Source organism: Martes martes (genome assembly GCF_963455335.1).
Source record: "Martes martes genome assembly, chromosome: 2".
Classification (NCBI taxonomy): Eukaryota; Metazoa; Chordata; class Mammalia; order Carnivora; family Mustelidae; genus Martes; species Martes martes.
Genome location: NC_137889.1, coordinates 52,547,223 through 52,567,322, shown reverse-complemented (window position 1 = coordinate 52,567,322; position 20,100 = coordinate 52,547,223). Strand labels below are relative to the sequence as shown.

The 20,100-nt window shown below is 34.5% G+C and overlaps 1 protein-coding gene across 1 annotated transcript in view; it reads right to left on the bottom strand.

Moving 5' to 3' along the window:
• The window catches only part of GALNTL6 (polypeptide N-acetylgalactosaminyltransferase like 6), a gene marked incomplete at both ends in the record, with an annotated part of 1,173,146 nt that overhangs the window by 720,514 nt on the left and 432,532 nt on the right, over nt 1-20,100 (bottom strand). The window contains one exon of the mRNA XM_080796997.1: nt 17,364-17,472. Coding sequence (XP_080653123.1) covers nt 17,364-17,472 — 109 coding nt within the window. The remainder of the gene's footprint in view (nt 1-17,363; nt 17,473-20,100) is intronic.

The following is a 20,100-nucleotide window of genomic DNA, read 5'->3' as shown; positions in this document are numbered from 1 at the left end:
CATATTTCTTAAGAGCCCTAGGGTTTTTGGAATGGTAGATGGGCATTGGTTTCAACTTAAGTCATTTGCTGCAGTAACCCCTAACAGGAAGGTGAGTCTGTCCTTTGGAGCTTTGATATCAGGCATTGACTTCTCCTCTCTAGCTATGAAAGTCCTAGATGGCACCTTTTTCCAATTTAAGCTGGCTTCATTTAATTGAAAATCTGTTGTTTTGTGTAGCCACCTTCATTAGTTAACTGAGCTGGATCTGCTGGGGAACCTGCTGCAGCTTCTACATCAGCACGTGCTGCTTCACCTTGCACTTTAGTTACGGAGTCAGATCCTTTCCTTAAACCTCATGAATCAACCTCTGCCAGCTTGAAACTTTCCTTCTGCAGCGTCCTCACCTCTCTCCGCCTTTCTAGAATTGAAGAAAGTTGGGGCCTTTCTCTGGTCAGGCTTTAGCTTAAGGAAATGTGGCTGGTTTCATTTTCTACCCAGACCACTAAAACTTTCTCTGTGACAGCAAGAAGTCTATTTTACTTTCTCATGTAAGGGGGATCATTTGGGTAACACTTTTAATTTCCTTCGAGAATTTTTCCTTTGCATTCACAATTTAGTTGTTTGGTACAAGAACTCCAACTTACAGCCTATCTCAGCTTTCAACGTGCCTTCCTCACTAAGTTTAATCCTTTCTAGTTTTTAAATTAAAATGAGAGACATGTAACTTCCCCTTTCACATGAACACTTAGAAGCCATTGCAGGGTTGTCCTTGTATTTTATCTAGAGAATAGGGAGACCTAAGAAGAGGCAGAGCAATGGGGAAATGGCCAGTAGGTGGAGAAGAGAGAACACACAATGTTTATCAATGAAGTTTGCTGTTTTATATGGACATGGTTGGCAGCACCGCCAAAACAATGACAGTAGTAACATCAAAGATCACTAATCACAGATCACCATAATAGATAGAGTAATAATGAAAATGTTTGAATTATCGCAAGAATTATCAAAATGTGACACAAAGACACAAAGTGTCTTTGTTGCAGTTGGGAAAATAGCACCCATAGACTCGCTCCAGGCAGGATTGCCACAGTCTTCAATTAGTAAAAAATGCAATATCTGCAAAGCTCAATAAAGTGAAGGGCAATAAAACAAGTTATGCCTGTACCTATATTCTGATCCTCTAAATAAAATAGTGCTTGTCATTTCATTAGCAATTTGTCTTTATTATTCCATGCTCTTTGTAAACTTGTATGTTCATATACCATATTAGGTTGAACTTTAGGAAATTGTTTTTTTTTAATAGATCAGATATATTTGAAATTCATCAATTTCATATGTTTTCAAAATAATATTATTTTATTCTTCACCAGTATATGAGGTCCCTTGTTATATTATTTAGTGATTTTCTCCCTAATATTTTACTAACCCTTTCATGGCACTCTTAACCATATGCCTACTTATTTGCTATCATGTGAAAACAAAATATCAAATACCTCTTCCCACCATGACACTGCTTCTAATAAGATGGACCTTTAAAATTCTTGTACTTCCCCACACTTTATCTTTTCCCTCAAGAGACCTTTAGAATATTATTACTGTCTGAATACCTCTCCATCCTTGATAAGATGGCGTGCCACTTTCAACACTTAATATTATTTAATTTTTATCCTCTCTTTATCTAGATTTTTTTAATTCTTCACTATATGTTGCCCACTTTTTAAAATTTTTCCTTATATTGAAGATTTTATTTTATTTGTTCTTTGGCTGGAATTCTTTCTAAATTATTTTACTTAGAAGAGGTGTTTGTGTAATATATTCTCTCAACTCTGTATATACTGAATGTATATATATTCCCTCTCCTCTTATTTCTAGAGTTGTAAATGAAGATTTTAATGACAGACTGGTTATCTTTCTTCCCTATATAACTTCTTACTCTGCCAAGAGATTTAAAAAGGATTATTTTTACCCTAATTTGGAAAAAATTTTAACTAACATCTTCTTAGATGTGTCTTGTTTCATCCATGTTGTCATCTTTGGGCTGAAATATTCTTGAGAGCCATGACATTTTCTTTTAATATTTTTCTAAATTATTTTCTCTTTTTCAGTTGTTTGAATTCATGTATCTGTTCATAGTTTTAACCTTTCTGACTATAATTTCTGTGCTGTTTTGACATTTTTTTTATATTTAATCTTCCTGTCCACAAATATGTGTCTCAGAAGTCCTTCTATACTTACATTAAATGTTTTAAGTTGAACGTAACATTCTTAGTTCCAGAAAGTCCTCTGCATGGGCAAATCGATCCTCTTTGAATGCCTCCTTGCTGTTGTTTTTCACTAGACTATCTATCTTCTGTCCTTTCCTGAAGTTCTATTTCACTAGATTTCAACTGTTATGTGGAAGTATCCCTCTTGTGTTTCTTTCTCAGGCTGTCAGCCTCCTTAGATGACTATTAGCCTCCTTTTTAATCTTGGTTTTGCTTTCCTTTGAAATTCAGTTTCACCTGTTCTTTCTTGGTAACCATAGCTGAACTAGTGAGAAGGAATTAAATCACTTGTCCCTTATTAAGGGTTCAGTATATTTCTAGAATTGTTCCTAGAATTGTCTATTCCTGAATTGTCAGTTGCAAAATCTGGTCTTCTCCCAGTATCAGCTCTAGAGAAGAATCAGTTCACTTGCTCAGGACCCTCCAGGCTGGTGTTCAGGATTTCCTTGGCCCAAACAGCATTAATTCCTGTGTCTACTCGGGCCCTGTTGAGCCTTGTGATGGTTAGTCTTATGTGTCAACATGCCTGGACCCTTGTGCCCAGATATGTGTCAAACATTATTCTGGATGTTTTTGGATGGTGCTTTTTGGATAAGATTAACATCTGGGACACCTTGGGTGGCTCAGTTGGTTAAGCATCTGCCTTTGGCTCAGGTCATGATCCCAGGGTCCTGGGATTGAGCCCCACCTCAGGCTCCTTGCTCAGCAGGGAGCCTGCTTCTCCCTCTGCCTGTTGCTCACCCTGCTTGTGGGCTCTGTCTGTCTCTCTCAGAGAAATAAATAAATAAAAGCTTTTAAAAAAGATTAACATTTAAATCAGTAGACATTGAGTAAAGCAGATTACACTCCATAATGTGGTTGGACCTCATCCAATCACTTGAAGAATTTACCAGAATAAAAGTTGACTTCTGATCAAGAAGGAATTCTATCAATGGACTCCCTTTGGACTTGAACTGCAACTCTTTCCTGAGTCCCCATCAGATTTTGGACTTATCAAGCTCCTTCCACAACTGGGTGAGCCAATTCCCTAAAACAAATCTATCTCCATAAATATATACATATTCCACACATACATGCATCTGTTGGTTCTGCTTCTCTGGAGAAGCCTTATATAAGCTTTGATCACATCATCCTGTCCCTGACATCTCTTTAAGGAGAGATACTGTTATTTAGAATAACCAGAAGAACACGAAAATTGACTATATGACATGGTGTGCTCTAAGTGTCTGCTATATTTATTGATCCCTTCTGAATAATGGCTAAAACTGATTCATAATGCAACATCCACTATGTTTTATACCAACTTTCAATAGTACTCTGGCCAAGGTTTTCAAGATGGCTTCCTACCTGAACCAAATGGAACCATCTGACTTTGAGGTGTCCTGTTGTGTTTAAGGAAGCCAGACATGACTGATTTACACCATAGTCATAACCTGAACTGATTGGCGACTGCTCTAACCAGTCACATCCTCACTTTTAGAACATTTTGCCCAAAGTTAAATAAAGAAGCTAGTCATTAGAGAAAGGGAGAAAAGAAAGAATAGGCACTGACTGAGATGCAGAAGAAAGAACTCCTCACTAGACAGGGAGAAAGAGCTTTTCTAAGCTCACTGTTCTTGCTGTGCAGTGACAAAGCTGCTGGGAGATTCCTAGTGCTACACTGTAGCCTGCTCAAGGTTCAGATTTTCCTCAAGTCCAGGCAGTTTGCTTATGAAAGTATTTCCTGCTTTTCGGCACTTTGGTCTATTGTTAAAATAAATGTCCATGAAGCTGATGGATGCAATCTCACTGTGTGTCCTCATTCCTTTCAACATAAAGGAACTGATGCATTATTATATTTAAAGAAATATGTAAAAGTTTCTTTTCACAGCTGAAACACCTTATAGGAAATGTATATTTCACTTAAAAAAAAAAAAGTATTGCTTCGTTCTTTGCCAAATGCATTTTATTCATTATTCTAAAATATTGACTACAAATCTCTTTCATAAGAGGAGGTAGCATCACTTTTTTTAGTAGTTAAAAGTAACATTTTAATACAATTGTTCATGAACTTGAAAATTATCCTATAAGCATTAGTTTACTAATATTTTTACATTATAATTTTGATTAAAATTAGTTAAATATAATTTATAATGGTTTAGATTGCTAAGAGTTTATGGATGCCTGCTTATTTTAACATAATAGTATATTGAAAAAGGAAAATAGGATCATCTAACTTATATTTACATCTAGAGCTTAGTCTGTATTTACTGGGACAGGGTGGGGCATCTCAGCTTCAGTCCCGTTGTCCCCAGTGGTGAGATTTAACTCACCTGATAAACTATCTTGGAGGTATCTACTGGTTTCAGTTTATTTTCTTGCAGGTTTTCACATATTCATATTGTACACAAGCAAATGCTTGGTTAGGGGAGGCAAGCAGTTGATTAGGGGAAGCAAGAGTAGAACAACCAGTTGGTGTCTATCTGATACTGGTTCGGAGTCTGTTTTTAGAAACTTGTAGCTGAGTCCTTTTGACAAAAGAACCATTTGAAGGAGTTGTTTTGTATGAGGATATCTGGGGGAGAGTGAATTGCAAACTTACTGCCTACATTACAAGGTGCTACACAAAGCAGAGGAAAGAATTCCCCTGACCACTTCCATAGAGAACCATCAGGTGCAGGGCTGCAGAAAACACAGAAAAACGCCTTAGGGACATGATGATGTGTTACTTTGGGAGCACAGCGACAGGGTCCCAGTACTGGTGGCAATAAGATGCTGAACTTGAGTAGCTGTCTACCACTGGTCATCAATGTAAGGTCAGAGTAAAGGAATAGGGACATTAGTGGGTTAGTAAACTTGCAATGACTTCCAGTAGCTATCTACCATCAGTCGTCAACTTAAGGTCAGAGTAAAGGAATAGGGACATTAGTGAGTTAGTAAACTTGCACTGACTTCCAGGGAGTTCAGAAGTATGGTGAGGTTTTGTAGAGAGGAGATTAAGGGAGCTATAATTAAGGGAGAGCAAGAGTCAGAGAAATTGAGTCATCGCTATTGATAACATCTCCATTCATACACAGGTGAACAAAGCACAGGGCAATTCAGGTTACATATGCTATAGGTGGTGAATAGTTGAAGCAGGAAGTCAATAATGAGATAAGAAGAAGCAAATATGAAAACAAGGTTGTCCCAGAATTTATTGGAGCTACGTGTGGCATTAACCTGAAGGGGGATGTGTGTGCATATATAATCACTTGATATATATATTTATCATGTACATGTATAGGATCACATGCATAAAGTGACACATGTATATGTATGAAATCATCTTTCTAGATTTGTTTATTTTAAAACAAGATGAGTAACATTTGACCATTCTCTATAGGGTTTTTGTGAGGAACATTGAGGCAATGTGCAAGAAATTACTGGACTCATGTTAAGGCACTACACACATAGAAAGAATGAAATGATAGGAATGTAGAATAAGCTAAAGAATAGCATAGGACTGGTAGTAAAAAAATGCTAGGTCTTTATCATAAGTATGACACTGACTTTCCAAATTTGGAGAATACAATTAGTATCCCTGTTCTGGTTATAAAAATGCTCACAATGCATATGTCAGAAAGCTTACAAAATATTTTATCAAGTTGCATAAAACATTTCTATTATGACAAAACACAAAAACTAAAAAATTAAATGTCAATCCAATAATTTCTTTGTTTATAAAACACTTGCTATAATTTCAAGGGCTATTCCTCAATGATTGTTATTCTTTAATATAAAATAAAAAGAATTTTATATGCATGAGTGGATTCTGATGTGTATATCCAAATTAATATGTACTATTAAATTCTAGTAGATTGTTATCTAGGTCAATGTCAATTAAGTTAATCTAGTAATTTTAGTCCAATAATGAATTTGGATCCCTAAGGCTCAGTTGGTCACCATGGAAATTAAAATCATTATTAAATGCCTGATAATACTAATTCCATTGTGCTTTCATGGTCATTTCACATCAGTAAACCAAATACTGTATTAAATATAATTCTTTATGCATTAAATCTCTTTTTCCACTATATTATAATGTCTATGTTTTATAAACAATGCAAGTTTGTTATACATATTTTGGGGCAGCAATATTTTCCTTAAAACTGAAACAGTCCTTAGAAAAGAGAAGAAAAGAAAAGAATAGAATCCTACTCTGAGGATCACTTAAGTCACATTTCTATGACTACAAAGTGTCCGAAGGCCCAGTTGCTTTCATCTGGCATGAAGACTGCTATTCACTCAGAGAGAATCAAGTCAAACTGGCATTTATGGTTCTGAAGCCAATGTCTAGAAAGTGTTGCCATCAGTTTCAGGCACTGACACTTTTCCTTCCCTAGTGGGTAAACACACATGTTTCCTCTGTAGCACTCATAGATAATAGAGCCAAGAAGGTCCAGGACTCATTACTGAAATATTTTTGCCAGATCCCGAATAAGAATTTTGGAGGATGTTCAAATAATCACTTGAATCTCTATGAATTATGCCTAAAATAAAATGCCATCATGGTCATTGAAAGTTGAATGAATTACAGTCCCTCAAATCATGGGAAACATTAGCATGTTATAAATCTCTGTTACCATCATACCAGTGACAGCAGAGTCCCAGGTCATCAAAAATTTATTCCTTATTTTTTGTTCTCTCACTCTTCTTCCAAGAACTTACATACACTGCATAAGTCCATAAGCAGTATTACACTAAATGTAAGGATGGTTCTAACTCCCACTAAAATTAAAGCCACAGCAAAAATAGCAAATGTAACTTCATGGAGTTTTAAGATTTACCGTTAGAGTTGAGAAATAGAAAGATTACCATTAGAGTTGAGGTATAAGTATTAGTAGATATTAAGAGTTTTCTGTGTGACAAGGTGATAGAAAATACAAACTTACACTTATTTACGTCAAAGCTATACAGGAAAGGGTTAAAACTGGGAAGAACAAAATTGAGTGTAAGACTTCAGGAAAATGAATGGCAGGCATAAAATCAATTTAACCTTAGTTTACTTGGTCCATTTAGATTCAAATCCTTTCTTTTACTAGATATTTCTCATCTTTTCCTTCTTGGCTCTTATCAGACATCATCTCACTTCAGCAGAACATTTTCACATTACTTCATGACCAAGGATTATGATCTACTCATATAGCTCCTCCAAAATGTGGGGCATTTATAACCAGAAAAAAATTGATAATAATCACAGCTACCATATAAAAGAGATTTTTAACAAAACACAAGCACAATACCAGGCTGGATACAGGTTTGGGACAGGTGCTTACAAATGTTTGCCTTTTAAGAATGAAACCTAAAGTGAAGAGAGATAGCTCCACTTGAAGTATGTGTTAATGTGAACCCTCTCATGACAATTATTGGGAGATTTTGTGTCAATTGGCTAGATTTGAAGGCACAAGAAAAATTATTCAAATTATAGGTGATTCAAATATAATCACATAGGCATAGTAATCAGGGATCTATAAATATACAAATATCCATTAATTGAGGATAACTACAGTCCAGTTTAATTATATAATTTAATTAATACCTAAAATAACTGTGTCACAGGTGCCATCATTAAACCACATTTTACTAATGTGAAAAATAATACCAATTAATTTTATACACATTTGCCCATGGTAATTTGATATTTCTAAATAGAGATATTGGGAGTTTTGCAAAAAAAAAAAAAAAAAGTAAATTGCATTATTTTAAAAATTAATTTTGTCTTATTTTTTTAATACAAACTCATTGCAGTTTAATAAATCTCCTGAGATATTTCTACTGCTACTTTCATATTATAATGTTGAAGGGGTTTTTCCCTAATGTCACTCAATCCAATTCAGCTAAATTTTGTTCTATTGTTAGACATATAAATGATACATCTTAACAGAATGCTCATAATCTTTTCACTTCCATTTTACATTTTCATTATTATACAATGACTGTCAAAGGAAATATTTCATTAAAAGTTAATTTTAACCTAATGAATAATAATGAATGTTACTTTGGTAATAATTCCCAATGTTGACCACCTCTCAACAAATCTCATTGCAAAATTTACTGAGAACACATCATAGATGTATAAATTATTCTGAAATCATTAATAATAACAATGCTCTTTGTTGCTAATGATAAAAAAAAAAAGATACCATATATTGTTTTTAAGAGACATTGTAGTTGGGGCGCCTGGGTGGCTCAGTGGGTTAAAGCCTCTGCCTTCGGCTCAGGTCATGGTCCCAGGGTCCTGGGATCGAGCCCCGCATTGGGCTCTCTGCTCAGTGGGGAGCCTGCTTCCTCCTCTCTCTGCCTGCCTCTCTGCCTACTTGTGATCTCTGTCTGTCAAATAAATAAATAAAAATCTTTAAAAAAATAAAAAAGACATTGTAGTTATAGCAAAATTACCATTGTTTTATTTCCTCAATGCAAAGTAGTTACTGTATCTCCCAGATGAAGCACAGTTGTTTTTTCCTTTCTTTCTTTTTTTTTTTTTTTAAGTAATAGAAGTTTATTAAGCGAAGATACAGAAAGCGATGAAGCACATTTCTGCTTCCCATTCTGTTTGGTTAGTAATATTGTTCAATTATGTAGAATAAAGACATTTAAGAACAAAATGGGTCCCTGATCAGCACTAAAGTGAGCTGTTGTTTAAAGGAACTTAGGAAAGCCTACTGTTAATCATTTTAAAGTATGGTGCATTCCTACATCTCAAATAGTGTTTTAATTCATATTCTTTAGATGTTTTACAATGGAAATTCACAACAATTAGGTATGAACATTTGGTAACTTAGATCATAAGGTTTAAGGGATCCTGGGATCTAATCTCCAGGAGGGAAAAGTAAAAACCATGTTGTGTCAGATTTTAACGATACTTTTTTTTCTCCCTCCCTCCCTTCCTTCCTTCCTTCCTCCCTCCCTTTCTTTTTTATCAAAGAGGGAGGGGGAGTGAAGGTCAAAGGGAGAGGGAGAGAGAGACTCTTAAGTAGGCTCCACACTCAGCTTGGAGCTGACAGGAGAATTGATCTCAGTACCCAGAGATCATGACCTGAGCCGAAATCAAGAGTGAGTTTAACCAACTGAGCCACACAGGTGCCCTCACAAAACTTACTTACACAGGAGTGTCACTATTCAAAAAGCCTGATCCAATGATTAAAGATAATGTTGTGATTTAGAGCCCTTAGGCAAGTGATTATATTACAAGGAATTATATTTTTTTAATTCATTAAATAAATATATACATATAGATAGATAGATAGATAGATAGATAGATAATTGCTATAAAAATTAAGTAGAGCAAAGGGATAGAAAGTGAATGAAAAAGACTATACCTATATATGATAATATGGTGACTGGAAAATGTCTAAGCAGGTGATACATAGTCGTGACCTTCTGAAGTAGAGACTGGTTTGGAAGATACAAATTACCTGTGTACCAGGCAGTAGGAATAGCAAGTGAAAAGTGCTGCAACTTGTTTAGCATGCTTGAGGATAAACAATGTAACCAGTGGAGAGACTAAGTATCAATCAGTAGGAGACCAGAATGTGACATAAGTAGGGATGGATCATGTTGGACCTCATAATCAGGGAATTGATTTGGATTTAATTTTGATTATGATGGCCAGAATTTGTAGGCTTTTGAACAGATGAGGCAAATGATCTGATCACATTATATATTCTTAGAAGATTCCTCTAGTTGCTAATTGAAGAGCTGACTATGGGACAAGGAGAACAGTTGGTAGGTTACTGAAATAATTTAGGTAAGAGAGATCAAAGGTTTGACATCAATAACAGTGAAATCTCCTTCAACCACGCTGCACACTTTTCAAGAGCCACGTAATTCATTTTTGTCTACTTTTTTCCTCTGGAGTTTGGAGCAATATTTGAAATATAGTGACAATAAAAAGCATTTTTTGGACAAGTGAATGAAGAAATGAATAAAATGATAAGACTTAATGAAAACTTTGAATATTCAAAACTATCATTAGCTAAGACAAATAGAAGTAGTGAAAAATTAGATACAATTTCATAAGATTCCTGAGGCTTATAGTAGAATGCATAAGTTGATATGATTATACAAGAGGATAATCTGTTTCAAAGAAATAGATCAAATACAAGAGTTAAGAAGAGCTTTTTTCATATTGAGTTCACACATAATGAAATCCAAAAACCAGTGATAAACACAGTGAAAATCTTTAGAGTTAAGACACAAAGAAGACTGGACAGGACAATTTTCAAATTTCAAAACTAAAAAGTGCTTTCTAGAAATACAGATGAGCAGTCTTAAAAATGATTTCATACCAATTAAGAAATGGGCAGAGGACATGAACAGACATTTCTGCAAAGAAGACATCCAGATGGCCAACAGACACATGAAAAAGTGCTCCACATCACTCGGCATCCGGGAAATACAAATCAAAACCACAATGAGATACCACCTCACACCAGTCAGAATGGCTAAAATTAACAAGTCAGGAAATGACAGATGCTGGTGAGTATGCGGAGAAAGGGGAACCCTCTTGCACTGTTGGTGGGAACGCAAGCTGGTGCAACCACTCTGGAAAACAGCATGGAGGTTCCTCAAAAAGTTGAAAATAGAGCTACCCTATGACCCAGCAATTGCACTACTGGGTATTTACCTTAAAGATACAAACGTAGTGATCCGAAGGGGCATGTGCACCCGAATGTTTATAGCAGCAATGTCCACAATAGTCAAACTATGGAAAGAATCTAGATGTCCATCAACAGATGAATGGATAAAGAAGAAGTGGTATATATATACAATGGAATACTATGCAGCCATAAAAAAATGAAATCTTGCCTTTTGCAATGACATGGATGGAACTAGAGGGAATTATGCTTAGCGAAATAAGTCAATCAGAGAAAGACAACTGTCACATGATCTCCCTGATATGAGGAAGTCAAGAGGTAACATAGGGGGTTTGAGGGGTAGGAAAAGAATAAATGAAACAAGATGGGATTGGGAGGGAGACAAACCATAAGAGACTCTTAATCTCACAAAACAAACTGAGGGTTGCCAGGGGAAGGGTGGTTGGGTTATGGACATTGGGGAAGGTATGTGCTATGGTGAGTGCTGTGAAGTGTGTAAACCTGGCGATTCACAGACCTGTACCCCTGGGGCTAATAATACATTATATGTTAATAAAATAAAATAAAATAAATATAAAAAATGATTTCATAAAACACATGGGCATATGTGCACATGCACACATGCATACACACCATTCTAGATGGATTGTGTGAAAGGATGTTTTTACCACTTAGAGAAATATGTTACAAAAATTAGGAAACATCACATATACAATTAAGGAACAGCTACCTAAACCAATTGCATTTTCTTCTCAACATCTGGTCAAGTTATTAGATCCATAGTCAGGGATATGCCATAAGCAGAGTTACTTTGATTTCAGAAATACATGGACTTTCTTTTTTCAAATTATATATGGAGAAATGTAGCTGAATAGCTTTCTAGCTGCTATTGCAATTACAATGAATAGTGTATAATATAACATAGTAAATAACATATCAATATCAATTTGTACATTATCTTTTATATCAAAGGATTCCCTATTTTAGTTCTTTCCATTCTGCTTTTATAAATTATGTGAATGATATTCAAATAGCATGCTTCTCAATTTTTTGATACAGTACCACTCAAAAGGATAGATAAACTGTTAAAAGATAAAATCTAATGTTAATAAATTCTCAAATGAGAATCTGACGCTGAAACTAACTCAATGGGACACAGTGAGGTCATATACAGAAAATGTATAATTAGAAAAAATAGTCATGCTAAAAATATGACTTAGTAACCATTCATGAGAAAGAGATCAGGGAATTAATTAAATGAAAACTACATCTATCTGCTATCACAGTAGACTTTTATCCTTTCATATTTGGTCTACCTCTTCCAGGAAACCTTCCTGACCCTGAAAAGCTATGTGAATACACTTCTTCTATACTTAGTATTCTGGTTAATACTAATCCCAAAACAAAGAAGCATAAGATTATGGAATAATGAATACTCTGGGTTTCTATGAACATTAGTTAGAATTCTCCTAACAAATTCAAATAATCTTCCTAATTTAGTATAACTCTATGGGTACAGATGTACTAGAAAATATCCCTGATACACACCTAAGATCTTAGGGTCTATCCTTCAATCGCCTCTTTTCTGTTTTTATTGTATTAATGCAAGAAATGTCCATTTCCTGAAAGGTGAAAGCCATATCTTCCTCATTACCCACCTGTGGTGTTTAACAACATATTCCCCACCCCCCCAAAAAAATCAGCAACTGATTAAAAGCAGATATTTAAAATACCTGATGTCTCAAAAATTACCAAATATGCATCAAAGATGTACTTGCCAGAACAAAACAAACTAACACTATTAATAAAAACATTAACAAAGACATTTAACGAAATGCATGCAGCCTATTATGTTACTGTGATTTTCCAAAGGTTATTGAGATTTTATCAGGAGGTAGTTTCTGGATTTTCTTATTTCTAAGATAATTTCAGCATTTATGTAGTCCAGACATTTCAAAATGCAACTAAAATATAACTGAAACATAACAAATATCAAACATTAGACTACAGAGAAGTGTGAAGTACTTAAAGTGGTACTGAGAAGGGAACTGGGAGCCCTAAATCCGTGGTCTATAGTAGGAGACTGAAATTAAAAAGCTATGAGTCTATTTTTAAAATTTAGAAAAAAATATAGCAATCAAAGAAATTAAAATAAAAAAATAATACATATAAGACTATAAATCAATGAGAAAACTATGATGGTAAGATAAAGTAGCAAAATTGGTTTTTGCAATGAATAATAAAATTGACAAGTTCCTGGTTTAATAGATTAAGAAGAAATGAAGAAAAAAAGTACAAATGATATTTGAAAGAAAAAACAAAATAAACTTAAATGTTGCAGACATGAAATATTTAAGAACATTACAAATAAATTTGTTAATAAATATGAATATTTAGATGTAATGGATAAATTGCTGGAAAAATATAGTTGCAAGAAAAATAGATAAAAAACTAGCACTATAACTATTTAAAAAGCTTAAGGTAGTAGTTAAAAATCTTTACTCCAAAAAAAGTCCAGGTCCAGACAGTTTTAGTTACCAGGTCTTCCTGATTATTAGAAAATATATAATTATCATATACAACAAGCAATTACGAAGTGTAGAAAAAGAGAAACTATTACTCAAGTAACTTATGAAGCTACCATTACATTGTTACCAAAACTTGACAAGGACTCTATGAGAAAGAAAAACTCATGTCCAATATTCACTCATGAATAAAAAGACTCAAAAATGTTGAATAAAATATTAGCAAACCAAATCCAGTAATAATAAAAAGACAGATTTAGTCTAGAATTGCACATTTGATTTCCATTACAAAATCAATAGAAATCATTTACTCAAATAACAGATTAAAGGAGAAAATTTATCATATTTTCTATTTCAATAGATGAAAACAAACAAAAAACCTTTGATAAAAACAATATTCATTTAGGTTTAAACAAAAATAAACCAAATTCTCAACAAACCTAGCTGAAGAAAGCTTAACAATCATAACAAATTTTATTTTTTAAATAGAGACATAAAACGTTAAAGTATGTGTCTAATTTGTTATGCTTAGAGTTGTAATAAGTCAAAAATTGCCACCAACAACCACTATTCACCATTACACAGGAACACCTAGTAAGTGCAGTTACTAGAACTGAACAGAAGAATGTATATTATAAGATCTAGAATAAAAAAAATAACCACTGTCATTACTTGTAGATACCATGAGTATGTACATTAAAAATTTAAGCTAGCTTATAAGTAAATGATTATAATTAGTAGAAGAGTTTAGAAAGTTTTCTAAGTTCAAATAAATATTAAAATTTATTTTCTATAAACCACCTATAAACAACATGGAATTTCAATAAAATCAATAACACATACAATACCCATATAACATTAGTTTTCTAGGAATAACACTAAAAGAAATTTGTGACTAAAATATAAACACATCTAAAGATAATAAATAGGCAGCAAATAAAAATAATATATGCTATAGAATGGACCATTCAATAGTGAAAAATAATCAACTATCTCTTAATTTAATTAACCTCTACCTCAGAACCATATACAAAAATATTTATAGCAACATTATATATAACAGCCAAAACGTAGGAACTCCCCAGATGCCCACAAAGAGGAGAATGTTGTAGAAAATTAAACAATAGTAGAAATAAATCAACTAGAATTACACACATTGACAGAAATGAATCTCAGAAATAATTTTGAGTGAAGGAAGAAAGTCATACATTATGATTCAATTTTTAGATCAAGTCCAAACACAGAAAAAGGCAACAGTATTTGTTTAGGTATATATAATTAGGTAGTAAAAAACTACACAGATGATCCTTTTCCTTGACTTGGATATATAAAGACCAGAGATGTTCATTTTGATTATGTACCTGCTTGTATGTTTGTGTGTGTATAGTCCTTTTATTTATGTTCTATTTCATAAAATTTTTAAAAATGATGAATTTTAGTCTATTTCATTTGTCATCTATCTTCCAGTGAATCATATAATATCTTAGCATTTAAAAATTTTTTTAACTCCATAGAAAATTTTTGCTCTAGAAAATTTTTTTTTTTTTCAAAGATTCTATTTATTTATTTGACAGAGAGATCATAAGTAGGCAGAGAGGCAGGCAGAGAGAGAGGGGAAAGCAGGCTCCCTGCCAAGCAGAGAGCCCGATGCGGGGCTCGATCCCAGAACCCTGGGACCATGACCTGAGCCGAAAGCAGAGGCTCCAACCCACTGAGCCACCCAGGTGCCCCTCTAGAAAATTTTTTATATTACCAATTTTCTTGGTAGGTCAACTTTCCCTTGGCCCAAATAAGATGAGGACAGCAACAGTATGTTTATACAGGAGCAGAGTTATACGAAGCAGAAATAAATGTGGAATACTGGATTTCGTATCGAAAACTCATCAGCACAAGTGAAGTTTAGGCATAGCAAATTAGGTGGAAGAAACTTGGATGAATTAATAATTATAGTTGGGGCGCTTGGGTGGCTCAGTGGGTTAAAGCCTCTGCCTTTGGCTCAGGTCATGATCTCAGGGTCCTGGGACCCAGCCCCACATAGGGCTCTCTGCTCATCGGGGAGCCTGCTTCCCCCTCTCTCTCTGCCTGCCTCTCCACCTACTTGTGATCTCTCTCTGTCAAATAAATAAATAAATTTTTTAAAAAAATAATTATAGTTATCATTAGTTGAGTTTATAATATGTCCAAATAATTAGCAAATTACTTTAGGTATATTTTCTTTAAGGCTTACAACAGTTCTGACAGTTCTGCAAAGAATAGTATCAGAAAGATAAATGGATTTGCTACTTACACAGCTCATGTAGAGAAAAGTTAGAATCTGAATCCAGGTGTGTCTCTCCCTTGCATATATGCTCTTGTCATTACTCCATATTGCCCAAATATTATTATTTGATGTCTAACAGTGGGGTCTAATAGAGCATGAAAAGACCTGATTTTTAATCTAGCTCTATAAATTATTAGTTATTTGACCTTGGATAATATTTAATAAACTCTTAAAGACTCAGATCCATAGTTTTCTTCTTTTTTTTCTCTCTTCTTTTTCTCACAAATTGGGGATAATAATACCTGCTAGAGTCATTATGAATTTTAAATAAAATTCATATGTAAAGTATCTAATACAAAATATCTGTTCAATAAATTGCAGCTTCAGTTGATTAAATTATATGAACATCTCCAAAAAAATTTCAGCATCCTGGGGTTAGAAAGAGAAACAGATGGCTGGATTCATACAGGCTAATGGAGCAAATAGAAGAAAAAGATAAGAAAGCCCAAAAGTGATGCTGGTAAAGAACTCACTTTCATGACTGTTCACCTGGTCATGGCCAAGATGGGGAGATGATGAAACCTGGAAGAGGCCTGTTCTCTGACAAATAGAGAACATCCTTAGGATGAACAACTTTAATGAAGTTCGGGGTTGGGGGGGTGGAGAGGATCTTAATTTTTAAAGAAAAGGAATGGAAGAAGAAAATGAAAGAAGACTTTAATTAGGTCAACCACAACCAACCCAGAGCAAAGAACAGTTCACAGCCTGCACAATTGCATAGCTGTTTAAATACTCTCCCTCCAGTTTTCCTGATGAGATGAGCTATGAGAAGGTTTACCCAGGAGGACCTCATACTGTGATTAGTCACAGTTTTGCTGCTGATTTGACTTAGAATGCAGTATCTCAGTGCTTTTCAGATTTCTTTACAGATAGAGAACAAGAAGTTCTCTATCTCTATGGCAGCCTCACTATGGGGAAAAAAACAAAAACAAAACACAAAAAAAAACAGAGCTCCTCCAATTGAGTAAACGCATAAGGACTTCCTACCATATGTTACTCATGTTCATTTGTCGTCTAATTATACACCTTTCTGAATCCCTGTTAGCAATAACCTAATTTTACAGTCTTTCTACAAAGAATTAATTTTTCCTGTTATTTTTTCCAAGAAGTAAAATGTTTCTTTATCTTTATGTAGCCCAAGACTAGAATTCTGCTGCATATATACAGACCTACTTGATTCTTTTTAACTCCCTGCCTGTTTGCTCAAGTACTGTCAACCTCAGGTCCCCAGATCATGTGATCCACCAAATTGCTGTAGCCTCCCCAATGCCTAGAACTGTGGTATCCCTTGGATACTGTGCATTGTCAGTTAGATATACCTCAGCCCTAACAAATGAATCAAGCTCAAAACAGGTGTCTACCAAGGCAACTCTCACTTATAAATCTCAATATATTCCCAGAGATTATTAAAAGGCAGTTCAGAAATATGAAATATTATAGATTTCTAAAACTTGTATGTCCTCTTCTTAAGCTAATATTGTAAAAGCTATTCATTATTTGTTCCCTCTCTGAAATTTGAAATTGTTTTAATTCTGTCCAACATTGACTCCAATACCCCCAACAGACACAGAAGAAATGCTAATTAGTGATCCTTTAAGCGACAAATGAGATACTGCAGTAAGTAAAATAGCACTTTGGCTTACACTGGACTTCATACCTGAGCGCATAGCCTCTTTCTGAATGCTTTCATAGTCATGCCAGTCCTTTCTTCTTAAACCATCTGTCCATGCATAGAATTGCCCATCTCCCAGGCCCAGTGGAAATGTCTGTGGAAAAGGAAAGCATTCAGAGCATAAAAAGGAGGTATTTCCTTTTGCATGGTAGGTAAATACAGCCGAGCACATAATAGGCAATCAAAGAATATTTGTTGAATAATGATTCTTCTAAGTATACTGAAAAGAAAGCTCTTGCGAGTGATAAGATTAATATACAGATTTTAAAATAAGAGCATGGGTCACTCACAACCCCTACAATTTCCTATTTTGCTTCATCCAGAGACATTAATAACTCATTGTATCACCTCCTCTGAGCATAATACTAGTAATGGTATTAATTAATTTTGTTTGTGATTTGCACAGTTTCACTCATTTTGATCAAATATATTTGAATGGCCTGATAATAATATTAAGCAACCATTCACTGAATGCTCACTATGAGCCAGGCACTATGTTAAGTACTCTGCATATAAAAGATTGTTTAATCTTTATGATAGTCTATGGTTGACTAGCTCCATTTTTCTGCCAATTAAAGTTAGGCCCAGAGAACGGAAATAATTTGAATTAAACCGGAGTGGCAAAGTCAGAACGTGGAACAGTTAAGACCAAAATTGTGATCTTAACAACTATTAATACTGTCTGCCATCTAGATTTCTGTCAAAGTATGGTACATGGTTACACTTGCAGTTGAAGTTAGCAACTACTCAACAACTATAGTCACAACATATGTTTTATGCTTTGGTAAAACCCAGTATGTTCCAATGTCAACTTGAAAATTACATTTGTGTGCATTGCTGAGACTACTTTTTTGGTGTTTATTCTTGGTAATAAGAAACAAATGTTTTGAATGGAATTTATTTTCACAATCTTAATACTCAATATAATATAAAATAAATGTTTTCATATCCACATACCATTTTTTTTGTTTACTTTTTGAAGTAAATAATACATTTCCAGAATGAAGGGTAAAATTTAAAGTTTCAATTTAGATAAAACAAAAAAAAAATTTCAGTGCAGAAATTTTATTCCAAGAGGCTTTCTAAGGCAAATAAAATGTCTTATTTCTTAGTTTGAAATAGTAGGACTATTGTGCTTATGAAAAATTATATATCTCATTCCATCTTTGTAGGTTATAAAGGATCCACTTGTTTGAAAGGATGAAAATGAAGTTTGACATTAAAAAAAATACTTAAAATCAGAAGAAAGATTTGCCAAATCAGGTGACTATTATCTAGACATTTAAAGGAATTTATTACAAGAGTAGTGATTTCAGGAAAATGAAAATAATACAGGAATAAACATTCAAGGATGATGACGAGTTTATACAAAATACTGAGGATAATGAGAATAAATTTTTAAAGGAGGATGACAAGAAAAAGTTATGGAAACATTAACAGAAAAGAATATAGAAAAAATAGAAGAAAATGGAAAAAATAATTTTGGAAAGACATTTGGGTTTATAATAGCGAACATTAAAATATGTCATACACTTGTTCTAATTGATAATTGATTTCATAATTAGAAATTTTACCAAAATTCAGCTGGGAATCAGACATTTTAAATAATCAAATAGCTTTAAAATGCAAAACTCATGTTTTGTCTCAAACTTGCATTTGCAATAATTAATACCGAGCAGTAATGGAAATCTTATACTGATTCAGATAATACCAATTTATAAATACCACTTTTGGATTAAAGTAGATCATTTCAAAACAAATTTTGACATTAAACATGAAGATTTTCTTGTGTAAACTCCAAATATACAAACTCTCTCGTTACTTATTGGTTCACAAACAGGCCCCCAAAAATGGAGTGTAAGGAGAACTCAAGGAAAGAGACAGGCCACTCCAATATAGTGGTTGACAGGTGTAATAAGCAAGGGAACTTACATATGAAGCTTGTGTTGGGCACCCCAAGACAAGTAGATCCTTGCACAGTCCAGCCAGAATCTCAAAAGCTTATATAGAGACCTTAATTGGGTTCAGTCACATACGCAGTCTAATAGTCTCAACAATACCTTATTCTCTCAAGGCTGTTGTTTTAAACAATTCCTAGTGTGGGAATGGTAGGTGGAGTGTATGTTCCAAGGACACAGGAGGAGTGAGGAGCCTCTGATTGCCCAGGTCCCATTCTCCTGCCAGCTGGTGGTCATGTCCTCATGATGATCTCCTCCAACAGTTCACCCATTTTGACCAGTTCTTATAATCTAACACATTCCCCCACTTCTGCAACATGCCCTATGATGCCAACAAGGGTTTTATTAGTATGGAAGTGGTTCATTTGGTTACTATCTGGCTACATTTGAGGCAGAGCTCACAGAACTTATATAGGCATACACAAGTGAAAATACAGGTTAGGATAATGATTCTCAGAGGGAAGAGAAAGATGGTGGAATATCATTGGGGCCCAGGAGTTCAGCTAGATAGGTATCAAACCATTCTGAACACCCACAAACTCAACAGGAGATCAAAGAGAAGAAGAGCAGCAATTCTAGGAACAGAAATCAGCCACTTTCTGGAAGGCAGGACTTGCAGAGAAGTGAATCAGAGGCGACATACAGGAAGGCAGACTGCGGGGGCAGGGGCTGGCTCCTGGCAAGCAGTAGAGCAGCAGAGCACAAAATCAGAACTTTTAGAAGTATATTCCACTGAGGAACATTGCTCCAGAGGCTAAGCAAGG